The 17097-nt window shown below is 36.4% G+C and overlaps 2 protein-coding genes across 4 annotated transcripts in view; both read left to right on the top strand.

The window, feature by feature from the left end:
• Positions 1-867: 867 nt before the first annotated feature.
• On the top strand, positions 868-11779 carry cutc (cutC copper transporter homolog (E. coli)). Of its 3 annotated transcripts, none has more exons than XM_008429668.2 (13): positions 868-951; positions 1754-1859; positions 2220-2339; positions 2417-2592; positions 2667-2738; positions 4337-4430; positions 4710-4769; positions 4863-5072; positions 7152-7187; positions 7344-7477; positions 8540-8567; positions 8655-8760; positions 8888-11779. In XM_008429668.2, the coding sequence occupies exons 3-13, from the start codon at positions 2222-2224 to the stop codon at positions 8997-8999; spliced, it is 1146 nt and encodes a 381-aa protein (XP_008427890.1). In that variant the 5' UTR covers positions 868-951; positions 1754-1859; positions 2220-2221; the 3' UTR covers positions 9000-11779. The 3 variants fall into 3 exon arrangements, with proteins under 3 accessions (XP_008427890.1, XP_008427889.1, XP_008427892.1); XM_008429667.2 differs by lacking the exon at positions 868-951 and adding an exon at positions 958-1348; XM_008429670.2 differs by lacking the exons at positions 868-951; positions 1754-1859; positions 2220-2339; positions 2417-2592; positions 2667-2738 and adding an exon at positions 3972-4238.
• A 302-nt stretch (positions 11780-12081) lies between these two features.
• The window catches only part of LOC103476920 (canalicular multispecific organic anion transporter 1-like), a 25854-nt gene continuing 20838 nt past the window's right edge, over positions 12082-17097 (top strand). Inside the window, exons 1-5 of the mRNA XM_008429666.2 lie at positions 12082-13446; positions 15586-15762; positions 15858-15995; positions 16090-16230; positions 16322-16444. Of these exons, the coding sequence (XP_008427888.1) occupies positions 13402-13446; positions 15586-15762; positions 15858-15995; positions 16090-16230; positions 16322-16444 (624 nt within the window). The 5' untranslated portion in view covers positions 12082-13401. The remainder of the gene's footprint in view (positions 13447-15585; positions 15763-15857; positions 15996-16089; positions 16231-16321; positions 16445-17097) is intronic.

The following is a 17097-nucleotide window of genomic DNA, read 5'->3' as shown; positions in this document are numbered from 1 at the left end:
AAATATATATATTTAGTAATTCTGATGGCGCATCTAAAATATGCAATGTTTAGTTTTTTTCCAGCGTATCTGTCATGGGCGGTGTCACACTAGTATAACAACACCGTCCACACCGGCGAGGCAAGGGTGTTTAAAATCGAGTGATCAGCTGTTCCAACATCTGTTTGAAACCAGAAAATCTAATTAATAAATTGCTCTCTCTCTCTCTCTCTCTCTCTCTCTCTCTCTCTCTCTCTCTCTCTCTCTCTCTCTCTCTCTCTCTCTCTATGTCTGGTTAATAAAATTAAACAAATGTGTTAATATTGGCTGCATGTTTCTTAATTATGGTAAAACCGTACCATATTAAAACTGTTTTGTGATGAAGTTTTGTGGATGTACTTTTTAAATTATAATTACAAAGTTTAACTCTCTGTAAAACTATCATTCTTCTATAAGCAGCTCGTCTTAACGTGGACCGTCATATAAAAACAACTTTATCTCACCACACAAATGACTCATCTGGTGCAGATATTCTATTTCTTGTGAACTTGTGTTCTGAGTGGGATGTTCTGTTCTGTTTTTTAGAATCCACAAAAACTATGATAAATGTTTTTTTTTTCATTAATTCTAATGCTAACTCTTCTACCTAAATTTTATATTCATGAATGTAAATTTGCTAATTAAACGGATCTATAGAAAATCAATATCAAACTTTACCAACAAAAATCTTTCAAAGAATTCACATGTGTGAATTTACGCATGAATTCGTTTAATTGGCAGCCCTGGTTATTTGCTCATATTAGTGTTGTATTCTGTATTTTTCATACGTTCATTTGTTGTACTTGTCATTTGTATAATAAAGTTTCTTTAAAAAAATGTTGTCTGGCCCTTACTTCCTGAGCATGCGCAGAACATGATTACAGTACCTCCTACCTCGACGACTATTTATCGAACTGTCCTTACTGCCCAGAGGTATAAAGTATTTATTGCTCAACTTATCTAATATTTATGTCTTTACCTAATGTATTCCTATAAATTTCTGTTTGTCATTTATCAAGATGAATTGTTTTAATTTTTCTCCATTAAAGTGTATAATTTGGTGATTTTAACTGATATGTCGAGCTGAGTTCTCCCGTCGAGATAGGTTTCGCCGTGTTTTTTTTTAAAGCTGGTGAATCACTCGAAACCATGCTCGAAACGCTTCTTTTGCCGTCTTTAGCTACAGTTTCCATTCAGTACAAGTCTTTATTAGGCATCTCCAGATGTCGACAGTTAGCCGGTGAGTGAATTGGCACAAATTTCTGTTTGTGTGAGAGGTATTCAACGGCAGTCTGCTGTCAATAAGAGGTGAACAGGACCCTGCTGTATGGTAAGCCGTTTTAACATAAAGTAGACTTCACAGCACTACGTTCCATGATATGAAATTGGTTCATGACTTGTCGTATAAGTTCATAAGACATCTAATTGTATATTCACTGGACAAAAATACCCATTCGAAATAATTCTAACTAGTATAAGTGACGTCAGATTTACCATGGAGAGAACTTAATGCGTGAATTTATGCATGTGTTCGTTTAATTGGCACCCCCCCCTCCTTCAAGCCAAACATAGACATCAGATTTTATATTTAAACTGTTACCGTTGTATTTTATGTCATTAGAGTTTTCTGTTACTAACTAAATAAGACAGAATCTGTAAAGAGATTGGCTGATTTATTCTTATGTTGTGAACATAGTGTTTTTAGTAAATATGATTTTCTTATCTGTTGAAATAGGCAGTACAGTGAAATAAACTTTAGCAAAAATATCATCCAAGCACCAGGAGTGTCTTTCCAATCCACTGGGATCCTGACCTCTGCAGTGTCTATTCACCTGGAGGAAGTAAGTTTGAGCACTATGAGGTCAAAAAAAATCCTGTGCATTAGGGCAGTGATTTAACTACCTGGGGACTACATCTTAATGGTTGAACTCGACTCACACCTGTAAAATGTACAGATACACTCACACACATTTTATATTTCTACGTATCTAACTGATGATGCCATTACGCTTTATCTGAGTGCATTTTATTACAAAACACAGTCGACATCCTGCATTCACAGTTGAACCCACACATGTATAAAACAAAAATGTGCCGTTTATGTAGAGTAAAGCGACTGTTGAGTGAATCAACATTTTTCACCTATTGCTTTGTTTACTGATACTATTGAAAATAACTAACTATTGTTGCATTTCTTCAAGAGATGGAAAGAAAGTGGGAAGAGATTTTCTTCTATCTTTCCCAACGATCCTTCCCAGAGGAGTTTCGGAAATCTCAGAGGCAAAACCTCAGGAGATATGCCACCAAATTCACATTGAAGGGTTAGTATCTAAAACACTAGTGTGCATATATCTTATTAATGTTCCTCTTTCATTAAAGCCATATTTATTTTGTTTAGAAGGAGAACTTTACTTTGGAAACAGAAAGGTCGTTAAGACCAAGGAGGAGGCAAAGGAACTTTTTAAAGAGTTTCACATTTCGCCAACTGGTTTTCACATGGGAATTGTGAAAACAAGGTCAGCTATGTGCACCAAGTTTTACTGGCATGGCATATCTGTGGATGTGGACAAATGGGTATGCCTTTTACTATAGCAACATGAAGCATTGTTTGTTCATTTTGTAATACCTATTTTTTCTTTATCCAAAAGGTTGCAGAGTGTGATAACTGCCAAAGGGTTGGCAGACCTTTGACTTATGGTCAGAAACGCAAATATGTTAAGGTAAATGTGCTCTCGCAGAAAAGCTAATGTCAAAAATAAAGTTTGAAGGAAAGTTGTTTTTTTTATTTGACATTTGACAACAGGTGTGCCAATTATTTGACAATGGAGATTGTGCAAAATAAACAAAGTATCTTTTTTCCCTGTTTAATTTGCAAGAAAGAAGCTGTAATCACTTTAAAAGACAAATGCATTTGTCTTTAGCAAGAAAACACTTCACTTAAACAATGCCATCTGGAGAGAGCTCTTTACAATGTCCTGATAAATCATTTGAACAAATGCAGTTGCACAATATTGAAACTCTACTGTATTTGTATTATATTTGGGTGCAATGTTTCAATCACCACAGACTCCTAGAATGCAATCTATGGAAGGACATAACACTGCAAGTTTCTGGCATTCATACTCTGCACATGTAATCTATTTAGCCAACCAAATGAGCTTTTATTTCCTTAATGTATGGAACCAGATTATGAAGAAGAGTGAGGACATAGTGTTTTGGGAAAGAAAAAAAATAGAAAATGAGGATTATTGTTGATATCATCATTGCAGTTTTCATTAATAGTAATGAAACATGTTTCTGAAATTGTGCAGCCCCATGTTCATTTCTTATTCTTAATAAACAGGGCTGATTCAAGAAAAAAAATTAAAACACAATTTTACAATTTTTACTGTAGCATGTAATAAATTACTGTTTTTCTTTTTTACTATTTTCTTTTTTAATTAACTTACACCTGGGCAATAAGTTCAACATGTTTCACATCTACCTCCAAATAATGGCTTAGGCAAACAAAACAATTAAACTAAATATTTTTTCTGGTTTGAAGAACTAAAACAAAATCAATGTTAAATTTGTGTTTTTTCTTTCAGGAAAAAATGTAGGCAATTTTGGGTGAATTTCAAGAACATTTTGTTTTGTATTCATTGGTGTGTCCTACTTTGATTGGCAGATTTGTTAATTTTATATAAGTGATTGAAGTAATTGGTGCTAAAATGCATGTGTATTATTGTTTACGACAAAACATACTCTTAGTATTTTGGTCAAGGTAAACCTGCCTTTACCAATATGGCGGAAGCGCGGACGTGTTGTTTCTACAGGGCAACAAAAGCGATGTTTTCACTCTTTATTTGTATGGTTGTATCAAGCTAACGCCCATGGCTAAATGGAATTACTATTTGACCAAACTATTACTCTCATCCGAAATTATAACTAGTTATTAAACACGTCTTATCTATTATTTTAAGGAGCCGTAATGGCGATTCCGAGTGTTGTAAGTATCATTATATAAGCGTATCTCGCATGGGCGGTCTCACGCCATCTGGCGATGTTGGTAGCAAACTGTAAACATAGGCCCGCCCGCACAAATAGAGCGATTGTTAAATTCAACACACCGGAAACTGGTCATCCATTGTAGTGCCTGGCTCCCACAAAAATACGTCCTGACTCTGAATCGCACTCAAAACATTCATTCGGGTTCCTTCTGTTGATAGGATAAGGAAAAGGTACATGTGGTAGTTATAACTAGTAAAAGTTTACATACTTGTAAACTTGTTTACTAAAAAAAATAAAATTAGAATGCTATGTCTATATCCCTTTTCAGCGTTCCCTTGGCCTGAAATTCATGATGGCACAGAGTATTTTATTGGAGGTGTGCGTGGATTCCGTGGAGTCTGCTGTCAATGCTGAGCGAGGAGGTCAGTGAAGAATAGCGCAATTTGCTCTGCTTTATATTTTTAAACCCATATTATCTCCCTATCTTAAAATCTAGCCCTCCTTAAAAGCAAGGTCAAAGGTTGCAAATTGCTGACTCCATTTTAGTGGTGTTTCAAACATGTCTATATTATTTCTGGCAGGTATTGTGCTTTAGTCATGTCAAAAGTCATTGTTAAGTTAATGTGCAGAGTTGCTTTAATTCGCAAAGGTTAAAGAGTTTGAAGTTTTTCCTGACAGTTTTTTCCCCCCTGTTCTTTTAGGTGCTGGTCGACTGGAGTTGTGTTCAAGTCTTATGGAAGGAGGTCTGACTCCCAGTCTTGGTGAGCTGCACATTGTAGATTCATCCTAGAAACTCTGTAGCCTTCATAGCTGCATAATGACAATTCTTTTGCTTCTTTTTTGTTTTTCTGCAGGTCTTCTACAGGTAGTAAAGCAGTATATAAAAATTCCAGTCTATGTAATGATACGGCCTCGAGGTGGGGACTTCCTTTATTCTGACCAAGAAGTGGAGGTGATGAAGAAGGACATTGAGCTGATGAAGATGCAGGGAGCAGATGGTGTAGTGGTAGGCGCCCTGACAGAGACTGGAGGGGTGGATGCAGGTCTCTGCATGGAGCTGATAGGTACAGTTGATGTAAATAGTTTGCACACCGCTGCTAAAATAACTAGTTGGTGGACTGTAGAAAAATAAGACCAAGACAAATAACTTCAGAACTTTTTCCACCTTTAATGAGACCTTAAATAAAACAGAATGAAACTAAAATCTTTTTTGGTCCACACCACCTATAAATAGGAAATCATAATTACCATAGAACACATTGAATATAGTCAGCTTCGAGGGGATCAAAGAAGTAGTGCAACGGTTACATTTCTGGCTATTTTATTTGACTTTGCAGAAGATGTGAGAATAATCCTCCATCTTCGTCCTATGTCTGGCTTATGCTTTTACCAAGAAGATTGTCCATGCCTGGCTAAATCTCTCAAATGCATGTGGGAAAATGTGCTATGGTCTGCTGGAACATTTTCCAATAAGTTCACTTAGTGAAGTTGAAATCGATTATCTAAATACGCTCAGCATTGGCATAAAATCTTCAGGCTTCTGCTAGAAATCATCTTTCAGCACAGCAGCAACAAAAAGCACACAATTGATCAACAGAAATGGTCTCACTATAGCAAGCTTATATTTTGAAGTAACCCAACCAAACCTGAATGGACCCTTTTTTTTTTTTTTTTACATCATAATAGATTGACATTTTAGACCTTTAAAACGTAACATTATATCTTTAGAGCAGAGAAAACATCAGTTTCCGTAGGTAAAACTGGACTCATCTGATTCAGCAGAAAACAAATGCTTATGCATGCATCATGCAGTGAAAATGATGCACTTCTTGTGAAATGATTTTGAAACAGACCCTCAGTAGGGGCCTGAATTTTGCCAGAGTTTTTAACAAATGCTATAATTTCTCCCAACTACAGGATGTATTCTAAGTAAGGAAAAAATGTTTTAACAGTTTGAATATAACCATGTAATTGTCCTATAGGAGTATTTATTATGGCTCGGTGTTCTCAGCAAAGGAGATTGAAATACGTAGAAACCTTTTGAAATTTTACAGCGTGTATGTTTGCAACAGGCATTTACAATGTGTGTTAAAACTGATTGCCAGAAGGGGGAGACAAAATATGAGCATAAACGGCCCAAAAGCTGGTGTCAGAATTGCAGTCTTACTGATATAAATAGATTTGGACCATGACGTTCCTCTTGTGCAGCTTTTAGGTTTTTCATCATCAGTTCGTGGAAAGCACAGAGTCTATCAGCTGATTGAGAGATTTATTCTAGATCAAACCGGTGTTATCTGTTTGTGGAAGCTATGGCTAACATAATACAAATAATATTGTAGAAATTAAGTAATATGATTAAGAGGCAAATCTTAAAGGTTTGCCTCTTAAACAACATGCATTCATTCAACTTTGTTGAAATCATCAAGAATGGCCATTTTCATTAACTTACATGACGAGTCAGCAGTTTTTTTTTAGAATGTAGGTGGAAGGGTTTTTCACTTTGTCAACAATCAAGGAAGGACTTTATATCCGTCTGAATTGCTTTATTGAGGTATAAAATGTCCTCATAAATCTTTACAGGCAAGCTTACTGTAGCACAAATAATGAAAACAAAATCAGGGATAACTCTTTTATTTTTTATTTTAATTTTTAACATTATATGTCCAAATGCTGTACTTTTCCCACTTCTGTGTTGGAGCTTCCATTAAAATGCCAATTATGGATGAGACCAGCTGTCAAAGACCCACCATGATGAAAGTAGGAAGGGAGCAGATCAATAGCCTGTTCTTGATCCAACTGAGAGCCATGATTCTAGTTTATTTTAGGCCCTCACTGTGGAATAAAAAGGAATACTCTTCTCTACAGCCTATTTTATATTTCATGTGTTTCAACATTACACTGTAGGATGGATTTTTAATTTTTTCTGAGTTATTTTCTCTATCACAGAGTTGATGCTTTACAGGCTTCGTCCGTTCTGCATCTTTGTGCGGCACCAGTTTTTAATCTGCAAGCTATGTGATAAACCAATTTTCTCGGCATGCAGGTTATCAAAATGAAAAAAGTCACCAACAGCTCAAATTAAATTTGAAACTTGCCAATTTTCCTGCTGCTAATAAGATGCTCTTTGCCTTCCTGCTCCCCAGCTGCTGCTCGTCCTCTGCCTTTGACCTTCCATCGAGGTAACCGTACTTGCTAAACAACTCCCAGCATTCGCACCTAAAGAAATATCACGGATCCTCAGCAGAATAGAGAGCTCTTTATTAGAATCTTGAGGAATACAGATTTCAGAGTGAGTCTAACTTCTCCGCATGGATGTCGTGTTGATCTTCCTGCAGCTTTTGACATGGCCTTCGACCCAGCAGTTGCTCTGGAGACTCTGATATCGTTAGGATTCGAGCGGGTGCTGACGAGTGGCTGCGACAGCTCTGCTTTGGAGGGGCTGCCCGTTATTAAACGGCTCATCGATCAAGTATGTGTTACACAAGCTCTAAAGACCTTGCTGGCAGTTGATCAAATGTTGATCAGTACTTCAGAAATTGTTCTGAATATTCACTTGAAAAGGTTTTTTTTTTTTATTATCTTTGAGTAAGAGCTGTGGAGCCATGGGTAAATAATTAGAATTGGCATTTGTATACAGAGTAGTAGCTTCTTTTGTTGATTTAATTTTGGGTGAAAAGAGCCCACTGCAAAATGAAGGGCTTAAAATAGTTTGGAAATGATCTAAAATTTCTCCCCAACAAGAATCGCGTTCCTTAGATCAGTGCAAGTGTCTTTCCTCCTCGATATTCCCTTAATATCCACAGGCAGCTCTGCTTTATTAGAAGTGCTTCAACTTCCTGATGACCAGTTAATTAGTCCTGATCAACAGAACCTGATTGCTGCAATACCTTTATAATAATTATAAGGTAATTAAATCTGCGTCATAATCTACAGAGAAAAAGGCTTTACAATGTTCATCTGTGAGTAATTATTGGACTTTTTTATTTCCTAATACACTTGAGTCCATAATTATTCATACATTGTCAGATTTAGATTTGTACCAACATGTTTTTTCTGACTCCTAGTAATAACATTTTGGAGTTACCCAGACATAGTCCCACCTTGAATCTGATAGTTAAATATTATGGTGATGATGGTCAGGAGGCCTTTCAACCGTAAAGTTTTGGAGCTTATTATCAAAGATAAAAGGCCAAATGAACGTGCAAAAAGCTGAACAGCAATGATGAAATGGATGTGATTGCTGTTAATTTCAGTAAAGCTGTTTCCATTGGCTATAGAAAAGACTTTTTTTTTTTTTTTGAATAAAATATAAACAAAGGTGAAATATGATACTTCTTTAAATCAGATTTTTATAGAAATCTGCCACATTTCCTACCTTAAATTCCTAAACCCTTTTTTTTAACAAAAATGTTTTGTGATTAAAAAATTGCCTGTGGCATGAATGATTTTGGGCTTAACTGTATGTCTAGTCAATGTTCAGAAATGGCTGTGTTGTTAGAATCATTCTGACTTTGCGATCTGCTCTTAACAGGCCAAAGGGAGGATAATTGTAATGCCAGGTTAGTACCCCCATTTTTCTCGCTAAGCTTTCTGCATATATTATTCATTAATTTCTCATTTTCTTTTTTTATGTATTCAAATGACAGGTGGTGGCATTACAGAGAGGAACCTGCAGAGAATACTGGAGGGCTCTGGAGCTGAGGAGTTTCACTGCTCAGCTCGCTCCAGCAGAGACTCTGCAATGAAATTCAGGTCTGTTTTAAAGCCAGCCCTAAATAATGCTTACTTGGGCATGTTTCTACTACACTTAACTAAATGATTGCCAACAAACTCAAAACGCAAAAGCTTAGTGAAATGCTTCTAAACATTTTACGTGCAGGAACTCCTGCGTAACGATGGGAGCTACGATATCAGCGCCTGAGTACGGCCTGAAGGTGGCAGATGCCAGCAAAGTCCGGAGTCTGAATGCAATCGCCAAAAATACCTTGTGATACCTCAAAAAGATGAACAGTTTTTTTTTCATACATTCATTTTCAAATGGCCTCAGCACTAGTTTTCTTTAATCAGAGCATTCACATTTAAACAATCTGTGTACTTTTGAAGCTCAGGGAAAGCACTGCTGTCTTACATGCTGTTAATGAAGGTTTGTTCCTGAACAGAAAGCTGTGGATCATTCACAGGTGTGTTTGTACTTGTACTTTTGAGGCGCAGAACACAAAAAGAACAGCATTTTGCACAACATTGTGGGAAAACTGGACAAAAATATAAAAAAAAAACAAAGAGTCATAAAACCACAAAAGAACATAAAACAGTTGAACAATTGAAAGAATAAAACAAAGAAACAAATTCACAATGAAAGTACATTCAGTGCAATGTTGGAACTGTTTTGTTTCCTTAGCTGTGTTCTTTTGCTTTCTGTTTTTGATTTTTCATTTAGCTGTTTTGTTCTGATACCATTGTGTTTTGCATATTTCAATTGAACCAATTTTGAGCTAAGATGTGTGGAGAGTTTTAAAACTCTGGGTTTGATTTGTAAAATAATAAACATGATCAGATCTCTGGATCTAAGAAAAAAAAAAGATATTCGTTCAATCTGGTTTATTTATATAGTGCCAATTCACAACATGCCAATTTTACAAAAAAAAAGTTAATTCGGTCCAGTCATACATATTTAAATTCAAGTACATACGTTCAAGTTGTTCACAGTTGTCAAAAAACCCAATCAAGCTTTTGAATTTGTTCACAAGGTAGAGGGAGAAGATGATGCTCATGGAACTAAGATGCTGATGTGTTAAAAGAAAATTGTTTGCTTTTTTTTTTTTCTTTTCAAGTGTGCCCTGACTTTCACAAAGTTTCAACTCACATTTACACACATTTGTATGCATTCAATAAACAGTTTATATTGTGTAACTTTAGGGATGCACAAAGAGGTCAAGATGGTAATGATGCTGTTGATAAATATTTAAAAAATATAGGTTATTCCCATGTTTAAAGTCCCTATATGTAGCAAAAAGTTGCCTAAAACGTTCATCTCAGATAAATTCTTTTTCTTTGAAAAAAAAAAACCCTCTCATATTTACCAAAACTATTAGTCATTTGTGACCTAAAATACCCCAAAACAAAACTATACTTTAACTTGTTAATGATAATATGCCTCTTTTGATTGGTTATGCTGGCTAATATCGAAGTGTGGCATTTAGTACCTGTCCAGTTTCTAAGTTAAGTTTCTTTTTCATGATTGATTAAAACAAGACACATTACACTAAAATGACCTCTAAACACATTCCTACCAGCAGCAGCAGTGTAGTTGTATTTAGAACAGTGAATATAGTATTTTTTATCATGTATTGGTGTCACGTTGCTGTCCTGGGAGCTGCAAGAACATTGAGTCAGCATGACTATGTCCTTGTGAAATTAGTAAATGTTTAATGATTACCTACAACACAGTAGGAGTCATCTCTTTCATGGCCATTGAAGATAGTCAGAACCCCCACCCACACACACACACACGCGCACACACACGCGCGCACGCATATGATCTAATTCCATTTGAGACTATATTTACAGAGATGGACTTTAAGAACCTTTCCATCACATAGATATAGCTCATTGGTAATACAAAGTATTCATCTATTTTGAATAAGATCAGTCGGGGTTGATTTTGTGCACTGAGTTGTTTATCAGCTCTGATAACACCAGTGCCAGTCAGACACGGATAATAAGCTAATGGTAGCAGCCTGCATGATAGTGAACTTTTTAATTGCCCATATTTCCGGAAAGAAAAATCACCTAAATCACGAGTACTTGTCTTTGTGAACTTTTGCAGTACAAACAACAACAACAACAACAACAAAAGAGTTGAAATATAGCAAATTACTAAAAAACATTTTTCTTAAGTAGGACAATGTTGTTTTTTTAAGGATCTTTGTATCCACGTTTGTCAGTGCGACTGAGTAAATGCAGCCCAAATGTAAAGTGCTTTAAGTAGTCAATATGACTTAGGAACGAACTATATAAATTCAATCTATTGGCCATTTTACAGTTTCATTTATCTTTCAGTTACACTTGGTTATTATCAGGCTGTGATCTAATGTCTATAGTTGGAACTTCTTCTTTTTAAAATGAATCAAGTGCAACTAATTTGTCCACTTCTAAACATTTGATGAAGCTTTAAAGCAATCTAATAAAAACATGAGTTGATTCAAATCATATCGAAGTTGAATTTAGGAAAACCGTTTTTTGAATTATTTTCCTCTCTTTACCCATACAGACAAACTCTTAATTGCACATCTGTGTCATTTCTCTTGGGTTGAACTTATGTAGATTTGCACCATAAAATCCATCCCCTATGCATGCAGGCTGCTTGTAGCTGTTGGTGGTAATCTACAGTGATTCCTAGAAGGTAGTGTTACAAGGTGGACGTGAATTGGAATGAGTGCAATTTAGCCACAAAGTAGAAGGCCTCGTTAAGTCACAGCAGAGTCAGCGGATGCTGAGGTACATGGTGTGCAAAGGTCACAGCTTTTTACAGAACTTCCAATTCTATATGGCATTTAGTTTATCTCAGAGAGCTTCATGAAATGGGTCTTATGGTTGAAATCTTGCAATCACCAAGTCCATGGTAAAGGATGCTGTTTACATTACCTTAGAAATAACATCCAAGGCGAAGGATGCTGTTTCCACATTAGAGCAGTGGAAACGTGTTTTCTGGAGAGACAAATCATTTGTCTGTCTGGCATTCCAGTGAATAAACTTTGTTTGGTGTTTTCAAGTGGAACAGTACTTCCCTGATTCCGCTGTGTCAAATGTAAAGTTCGGTGCAGAGATAATTATGCTGTGGAGCTTTCATTACAAGAGTTGGGCTCATGAGTTTCAGTGAAATGTTTTACTGCTACAGCATATCAAGAGTTTTTCCTTCAGTTTAGTCACTGAAAAAAGAAAACAGGTGACCTGACTTGAACATTTTTTAATTTGTTACAAGTAATCAAATTCATTTTAAAAAGGTGAAAATATTAAGTTCACTAAGTTTTCTTGTAATACAAACATAAATAAATGAAGTTTGACAAATGTAATTCGATTACATGTAACAAAGTAACTTTTTTTTTTCGTTGGAGCTCCATTTTCTTTTACTAGAGATGGACTCTACTCTAGTAACATGATTGGCAAATCAATAAGTGATTTTTGGCGTGCAGAAAGTCACCGGTCTGTACAGAGTCCTGGCATCAGCCTGACAGAACATCTTTGGGATCAATTAGAAACTTCCAGCCAAGCCTTCTCCTCCCTCATTATGGTCTGACTTTACAAACCCGCTTCTACAAAAATGGTGAAAAATTCTCAATGGTCTCCTGACAACTAATATTTTGGCAAAAATAATAATAGCCCATTAGGAATAAATCAAAGCAGCTTTTAATTTCCATCATGCGCAGTGTGGAAGAACCTTCGGTTACCTTTTCTCTACATTGTAAACACAATGGAGGGACGTTAATCTAGTACTAATCTCACATATCTCACTTTAAGTGCAGTGTGAATGTTCAGTGTACCCTCTGGGTTTGAAGTCCGCTCCTCTCCCTGTTTGACAAAAACAGAATGAGGCAAAAGGGATCTGCGATGACCACACCCCCAAGTCTGTGACTAATCAGTGTCTGACTAAAACACAGAGGTTTCTCATCAAGCTCATTACTATTCAAGTCATGTTAGTTGAGAATTTAATTAAATCTGATGTTAGTGCTGAAAATAATTGGTCTCATTCCAGACTCTTTCTCACGCAGAGAAGTGGAAACACAACAGGAAAGTGGCCATAATGATCCCCTCCCTCCTTTTCCTAAACGCACTTCCTTTTTTAGAGAGTGATTCCCCCAACACATGGAAAACTGCACTGTCAGACTTACGCAAGGTTTTTCTCTCTCTCACACTGCCCTTCTCTGCTTATAAAGTTAAACTTCAGACAAAATGAGCGCAGAGGAGTTTACATGGGCTGGAGAAAAATTAAACTTGGTCGTCTGTATGCTTTTCCATCTCAAAAAGGATTGGATTATAGTATTTTGAAGACAAAACAAGTCACCAGAAGATAAAACCTCCAGATTTGAATTTATTTTATCATTTTGCAGCAGCATCTCAACACTTTTGTTGTCGCTGTGAAGTATCTTCACAAAGGGGGTTAGTTTAGATTGCTTGTAGTTTTTTTAAATTTTTTTTTGGAGGGGGGTTGGTTTTGCTTCAAAGGTTCCTGGATCAAAGTCCTTCGTAGCTACATCCTGAAATTGTCTCTGCTCTGCGGGTGGACAGAGGAGAGAGCAGCAGTGTTTGAGTGGAGCTCAGCTGCAGTGGAGCAGAGGGCAGGAGGAGTCTGGTCGTCAAATCATCGCCGGGCGAGTGAAGCTAACACAACGGATCATGTGTGCTGCGCCTCTGGAGGAGTACTGCGGGTCAGTCTTCTGGGTGAGTTTAACAGACTACAGATGTTCAAAAGTGAAGTCATGTTTTTTATCTCGGGATGAATGCAAGCATTGCTTCTTGTACAGACATCTGCTCTCTAACTTTTATTGAATAAAATGTTTGTTATAAAACTTGATATATTTCTTTGTATGGTTTTCGGTTTTTGTCTTTAAAAGGTTCTGGGTTTACTACAACATTTAAAACAATTCAAGCACAATGAGGTTTAAATTTATTCCATCTTACAGTTGATGAGGTTTTTGTGTAATTTCTTTCAAACTGTCAATGGAAACCAAAAGACATGTTTTGCCTTTGCGAACATGTTATGTGACTGCAATGAGGCTCTTCCTGGGCATGATTCAACAAGTCCAAGAACCATAGCAAGTATTTCTGCAGCTCATTTTCCTGAAAAGTAGAGCGCCAGCATTACAGCAGCTCTTTTTCTTTTACTCAGAGTACTGTGTTTTGTTTTGTTTTTAAGTCATTATTTAAAGGCAAGAAAAGTTATAAATGAAAGAATATTAAGAAGAGGTTTGTTTACATAAAAACAGAATTTGTGGTTGGTAATCAATAAACTACAATCAACTTCCAAACATACAGTTTGTACCTGATAAACCACCTTAAGCTGCAGTTCACAGAACAAACTCAAACTCACCAACCTCTCATTAAAACTCTTGACAGTGATTTTGAGCTTCTCCTTATTACGGATCTGTTCACATGACAGATTGTGTGACTGTATTTTCAAGTGTGTGAATCATGTTCTTTTCAAATTATTAAATGTTTTGCAACTGTTTAAATGTTTTTGAAAAGCTTCAAGAGCCACAGTTTTTAACGAATTACCAAGATGACTCAAAGATATTATTGAATTTATAATTAAAGTTGTTTGCGCCAGTCTTCACACTTTAACATCAGTTCTCCTTAGAAATTACAGTGAGAGTGACAATTTAAAGAAAGAGTATTTAAACAAAGCATTCAAGCACAACGTTACCCTGAAACTGAGAATCTTTTTTAACTTTTCAATTTTCCTTTTAAATGTGCAGAACTTATCAATTGAAATTTATTTGTGATTGAATTGAAATTATTTGCTTGTAAAGTGTTTCAAGACGACGTGTTGTGAGTTGGTGCCCTGTAAACAAACAAAATTGAATTAATTTTGAAATTCAGGAACTACTCAAGAAAATAACTGTCAACATAATTCATAAATTCATACATCCAAAAATGTAACTTAATGGTATCATTATCACTTTATAAAAAAAAACAATACATACTCGTAGGGCCATATAAGGAAATAAATCAAAATATGAATAAATAAAATCAAACTAGAGGGATACAAAACTTCTCTGACTTCTTTGCTTTTGTAAACAGAGCTTCAAATTGTGAGTCATTATTCTCTGAGAGATATGGCAACTGCTATGGCGCCTTGGTTTTGCCTTAGTGCTTCGTTCTCCTGTACAACTTCCCAAAGAAGTTGCTGTTCATCTTGCACATAATTATTCATTCTGTTCCGTGCACATCCCTCACTGTGTGGATTAACTTAGCCACCGTAGCAAACATTTAGGTCTGCAGAGTGGATAATCAGGGCTGACCTTCCTTCCCATCAATACTTGTACAGGTCTAGGGACTGAGACTAACTGCTAACATTCTTGCAGACCTCCCACATTCTGGACATGAACTGCTTGGAGTTTTATCTTTGGATATTTGTAAAAATCAGCCACCATGGACAAAATTTCTTCCCCCAGGTTTTGATTCTGATGAGAACAGTCTTAGAGAGTCCAGATCAATAGCATGCATATTTGCACTCATTCAAACATGAGTGCAAATATCATATTGCACTCGTATAGTGTACAAAAAGAACACTATACAATGTTCATTTTGTTTTTAGAAGAACACTATAAAGTGTTCTTTTAAAAACACCATACAGCTATACATATTTTCAAATGAAAAAAAGAAAACGGCAAAAAACTCCCCACACCACCCACCAATTTTATATATTTCTATTTTAAATTATCTGACACTGAGAGCAAGTGACCAAAGTCTAATTTTGTTTGTGTGCACGTGCTTGGCCAATAAAGCTGAGTCTGATTATTACAATTATTCTGAAACATGTTTATGATGCCTATGTGTACATATGTGTTTGTACCTCAGAATGCGTCCTATTTGGAGAGAGAGGACCCTGACCTCCCAGTATGTCTGGAACAGACAGTTCTGGTCTGGATCCCTCTGGGCTTCCTCTGGCTATGCGCTCCATGGAACCTCATGTCTTTATGTAAAAGATCACAAGTAAACACAAAACGTCGGACTAAGCTCTACCTCTGCAAACAGGTATTGTATAATTAAAACACTCTAATTCTTTCAGTGTTTGATGCTGAGATGGAAACGTTTTAATAATCAGTCTGATCTTTCTCTTCCCTCCTCAGCTTGTCGTGTTTCTGCTGTTTCTGACGGCCATTGGGGGCCTGATTGTCACATTAGTAGAAGATTTTGGTCCAAACAGCTCAGCAGAGAAAAATTCTCCTGTACACTACACGAACCCAGTCCTCTTTGCTGTCACATGGGTAAAGTTTAGGTTTTAGCTTCAGACATTTGCTCTAATATTTAAGATGTAAAGATTATTTACTATTTTGCGATTTGACACGTTTTGTTTTTCAGATCCTCCTGGCATTGTGTCAAGAAGGAGTGAGACGAAAAGAACGAGCAGTAGACTCTGCTTCTCTTTTCCTTTTCTGGCTTCTCCTTGTCATCTGTGACATTTTCCCTTTCCAGACCCTCCTACGGGAAGCTCTCAGGCTGGTATGAGCAACCACAGATCAGCTATGGGTTTATACTTAAATGAAATATTAAATACAACATCTCTCTTACTCTTTAACATCTTCACACCCAGGGAGAGGTCAGAGATGTCCCTCGTTTCTCTCTTTTCTACATTTCTTTTGGTCTGGAGGTGATAGCACTCATTCTCTCCGCTTTGGCTGACATCTCTCCAGAAACAAAGGAGTTTGTGAAAAAGGTGAATTTTGTTTTTCTTCTTTTGCTTAGAAATGGAAACACTACAGCACATTGGGGAAGATGTTACTAAGATCTTATTAGTAAATGTCTTCCTAATGAAGCTACTGTCACACCAGTTACCAGTGATTACAATCATATTCTTTACATTAAGTTAAAACAAAGCAAATGGCAAAATTATGTGTGAAATGCAACAAAACCAGGAATAAGTTCTGAACACATCAACAAGGAAGATGCAACAAATTCCATAAATCTAACGCAAAGAGTCATCATTCTCTTATCAGTGAAAACTACATAAGACTTCACTGCTGAAGAAAAAGCATGCTGAAGCTCATTTAAAGATTGCGGCACAACATTGGACAAACCAGTGAAATACTGGGAGACTGTTGCTTGACATATTACTGCTTATCGTAGTGTGGCACCATCTTTTAGACCAGTGTTTCTCAACCTTTTTTGGCCCAGCGCCCCCTAGCCTTCATCCAGGTCCCTCACCGCCCCCCACCAAATAATTTGTAGGCTACATTGCACTGACTATTATTTTATTATTAATATTACTGTCACTATTGTAAATGTTTTGATTTGTATGCTTGTTTCTGTATTTGTCATCAAAAATAATTTCCCAGAGAACAAAAAAGCCATGTGAATAGAAATTATTTT

This window comes from Poecilia reticulata, linkage group LG15 (assembly GCF_000633615.1).
Source record: "Poecilia reticulata strain Guanapo linkage group LG15, Guppy_female_1.0+MT, whole genome shotgun sequence".
NCBI classification, from domain to species: Eukaryota; Metazoa; Chordata; class Actinopteri; order Cyprinodontiformes; family Poeciliidae; genus Poecilia; species Poecilia reticulata.
Note: the sequence above shows the minus strand (reverse complement) of the source record. Positions and strands in the feature narration are given on the sequence as shown.

What these genes read in the sequence shown, in the direction of transcription:
- cutc (XM_008429668.2), top strand. Translation starts at nt 2,222, where the DNA reads ATGGAAAGAAAGTGGGAAGAGATTTTCTTCTATCTTTCCCAACGATCC. An exon ending in TCTCTGCATGGAGCTGATAG is followed by an intron (nt 5,073 to 7,151) that starts GTACAGTTGATG and finishes CCTGCTCCCCAG; the next exon opens with CTGCTGCTCGTCCTCTGCCT. An exon ending in TTAAACGGCTCATCGATCAA is followed by an intron (nt 7,478 to 8,539) that starts GTATGTGTTACA and finishes TGCTCTTAACAG; the next exon opens with GCCAAAGGGAGGATAATTGT.